The sequence below is a fragment of the Vicia villosa genome, linkage group LG1 (genome assembly GCF_029867415.1).
Source record: "Vicia villosa cultivar HV-30 ecotype Madison, WI linkage group LG1, Vvil1.0, whole genome shotgun sequence".
NCBI classification, from domain to species: Eukaryota; Viridiplantae; Streptophyta; class Magnoliopsida; order Fabales; family Fabaceae; genus Vicia; species Vicia villosa.
This window is the reverse complement of record NC_081180.1, coordinates 88,036,142-88,039,807: the sequence shown is the minus strand read 5'-3', so window position 1 is coordinate 88,039,807 and position 3,666 is coordinate 88,036,142. Positions and strand designations below refer to the sequence as shown.

Genomic DNA, 3,666 nt, shown 5'->3' with positions numbered 1-3,666 from the left:
ATGAAACCAGCAGGGTTGATAGCTATATCAATTGAAAGATGGGGTGTGAAGCTGTCAACTGACCAGGCATATAGAGCTAAGAGAAAAGCTATGGAATTGTTACAAGGTGCTGGGAGGGATCAGTTCACACATCTTAGGAGCTATGCACAAGAACTCTTGAAGTCTAACCCCAATAGCAATGTTATTTTAAAGTGTAGTGATTCAAGTAATGGGCCTGTATTTGAAAGAGTATATGTATGTTTGAATGCATGTAAAACTGCTTTTGCAAAATTCTGTAGACCTTTAATAGGTCTGGATGCATGCTTTTTGAAAGGTGACTATGGTGGACAACTGATGGCAGCTGTTGGGAGTGATGGGAATAACCAAATATTTCCCATTGCATATGCTGTTGTAGAGGCTGAGACCAAGGATTCATGGGAATGGTTTATAAATCTTCTCTTAGAAGACTTGCAATCAGTGAACAATGTGTCATATGCCTTTATCTCAGATCAACAAAAGGTAAATGGTAATTGAGGTATATTTAAGTTATGTTAACTGTGGTCTATTAATTGTGGATTTTGGTTTATGGTTTTTCAGGGACTTGTACCAGCTGTCCAAGGAGTAAGTGAACATGTTGAGCAGAGGCTGTGTGTGAAACATTTATATGGAAATTGGAAGAAGAAATTTTCAGGTTTAGTTTTGAAGGAGGTCTTTTGGAGTGCAGCAAGGGCTACTACCATTCCAGAATGGGAGAGAGCAATGATTAGGCTTAAAGCCTTGAATGAAGATGCTTGGAAAGATATTAATGAAATACCTGCAAGATTTTGGTCTAGGTCACACTTCAAGACACATGTTAAGTGTGATCTTCAAGTTAATAATTGGTGTGAGGCATTTAATAGGGCTATTTTGGAACATAGGGACAAGCCCATTATAAGGTTGTTAGAGGGGATTAAACATTACATCACCAAGAGGATTACAAGTCACAAGGAAATGATGCAAAAGTACAATGGAGTGATATGCCCTAATATCCAAGCAATTGTTGAAAAGAACAAGAAGAATGCTCATGGCTGGACTCCTACATGGCATGGTGATGATGACATGGCAATATTTGGAGTTACTAATGGGATGGACACTTTCTGTATCAACCTCAAAGACAAGACATGTTCATGCAGGAAATGGATGTTGAATGGTATTCCTTGCAGCCATGCAATCTCATGTATGTGGCAAATGAAGAAATCTCCAGAAGAGTATGTTGATGATTATTACAAGTAAGAGATTATGGCACACTTAATAATTTGTTATGGCTGTTTTTGTAGGACAATTAACTATGGACACTTAATAATTTGTTATGGCTATTATTTGTAGGACTGCTAAATATTTGGAGTGTTATGGAAACATAGTTTATCCAACTAATGGACCACAACTGTGGCCTGTTATTGCTGGAGAAGTTGCAGTCAACCCACCCTTGATGAGAAGAGCTATTGGGCGCCCAAAAAAGATGAGGAACAAGTCAAATGATGAGCCAAGAAACCCTAATGTGCTGCCAAGGACTTTGTCAACAGTCTCATGTAGGAAATGTGGAGCTGTTGGACATAACATTAGAAGTTGCAAGGGTAAAAGAGCTGCAGATAGATCCATACCTGTTGGTGGTAACAAAAAGGCAAGGGCTGAGGCTGCTACTGCTAAGGCAAAGACTAAGGCTGCTACTGCTAAGGCAAAGACTAAGGCTGCTACTGCTAAGGCAAAGACTAAGGCTGCTACTGCTAAGGCAAAGACTAAGGATGCTACTGCTAAGGCAAAGACTAAGGCTGCTACTGCTAAGGCAAAGACTAAGGCTGCTGCTACTAAGGCAAAGACAAATGAACCTGACATTGCTTCATCATCACAAGGACCACCTGCCACACAGCCTACTCAAGAATAGTTATAGGATTATCCTTTATGTAATGTTTATTTTGATTAAGCTTTTTTGACAAGTTCATGAACAAGTGTTTGATGTTTATTTTGTTAAGCTATCCTGTTATTTATTTGGCAAGATCCGTTATGAACAAGTTAGAACAATGTTTAATGTTTATTGTCATGAACAAGTTAGAACAATGTCTTGTCTATATGCTACAAGCCAACTATATCAGAATTTCTCAGTTTCCAATTCAATTATATATCAGAATGTTATGGCAAAACACAAGTTTACATTAGATTTCAAATGGGATAACATCCATTACAATTGACATTAAAGACCAAGGCTGCAAAGAAACTGAACTAACAACACAAATGCCCTAAAATCACATAAACCCTACTTCATTACATTAAGCATCACAAGTCCTACTACCATAACTAATGTCATGGAAACTGAGAATTTCATCAATAAGTTCATTACATTCAACTTCGTCTTCATTTCTGCTACTCTTGTATTAGCTTCATCCAATCTAGCCCTTTCATGCTCCAATTTTTTCTGCAGGGAGTAGATAATTTCCTTGGCCCTTGATGAGAGTTCATCGTCGTACCAAACAAAGTGGCTACACCTTTTACGCCCCTGTACCTGCAAACCAAACATATGAAGAATCACAAATTAATTTTGCTGCTACACATGAGATGAAATTGTAGACTATCAGTTACAGTGAAAGTAACGTTACCTTGTACATCCCACACCCAAAAAAACGTCTGCCTGGGTTCGAATCAGTCCATGAGGTCATCAATGGAGCTTCAAGCCCACACCTGCACTGGCTTCGAAACTGACATGAACGTGTAGCCCCGATACTACTCGCCATCGTGCATTGAGACATCTCTGAAAAACGAAACGAAACAAGAAGAGAAGAAGCAGGGAAGAAACGAAACAAGAAGAGAAGAAGAAGAGTAGAAACGAAACAACGAGAGAAGAGGGCGAAGGCGAAGGCGAATGATGAAGAATCTCTGATTAAGCTTTTGCCCTAGTTCTGTGTAACCTTGCTGAAGAACGAAGAAGACAACCCAATATGAAGGGTTCAAATTAATCCATATAATAATTACATTAAAATCTTTTACGAAAATATTACATATTAAGTTAATTAAGTTAATAATTAAAAAATGAAATTAAAATAAAAATAGTGATGTGGCAAGTGACTGGACCAAATATTCCTTGCCATGTCATTAAAATTGCACTTAAGTGATGGGGGACCTTCAAATATTCATCAAAAATTAAAATGGGGGACCTGAAACTTGGCTTTTTTAGTTTGGGGACTAAAAAGTTAAAAACAACAAAATAGGGGGACTAAAAGTGCATTTATTTTTTTGGTTTTTTTATTATTTTAATGTTTTTATTAGTTTTTAATTAATTTAATTTTAATATTTATTAATATTTTTAAATTCAGCATTGTTTTTCCTTTAAATATTGTAAAGATTTTATGTAATTGTAATAAATTTTTATATTATTTTCTTAATTACAATCATTAAACTATTAAACAATTAAAGAAGATAGAAAAATAATTGTATTAATATTGATAGAAAAATAATTTTATTAATATTAGTAAAATTTACACCTTTTTATTGTTTTAACAAATAAAATATATATTTATATAAAAATTAATGTCATTTTATGTTTATATTTGCATAAAAGTGAATTTAATTTTTATTATACAATTTTTATGTGTGCAATGAAATTGCATAATAAAATCTAATTTATATAGTGATTTTTTAAATTTTATTTCATAATTT

At 34.9% G+C, this 3,666-nt stretch overlaps 1 protein-coding gene across 1 annotated transcript; it reads right to left on the bottom strand.

The window, feature by feature from the left end:
• Positions 1 to 2,269: 2,269 nt before the first annotated feature.
• Positions 2,270 to 2,744, bottom strand: LOC131648706 (uncharacterized). The gene is made up of 2 exons (XM_058918439.1): positions 2,610 to 2,744; positions 2,270 to 2,515 (listed from the first exon to the last, which is right to left on the bottom strand). Exons 1-2 carry the CDS (start codon positions 2,742 to 2,744, stop codon positions 2,270 to 2,272), a joined length of 381 nt encoding a protein of 126 aa, XP_058774422.1.
• Positions 2,745 to 3,666: the final 922 nt, after the last annotated feature.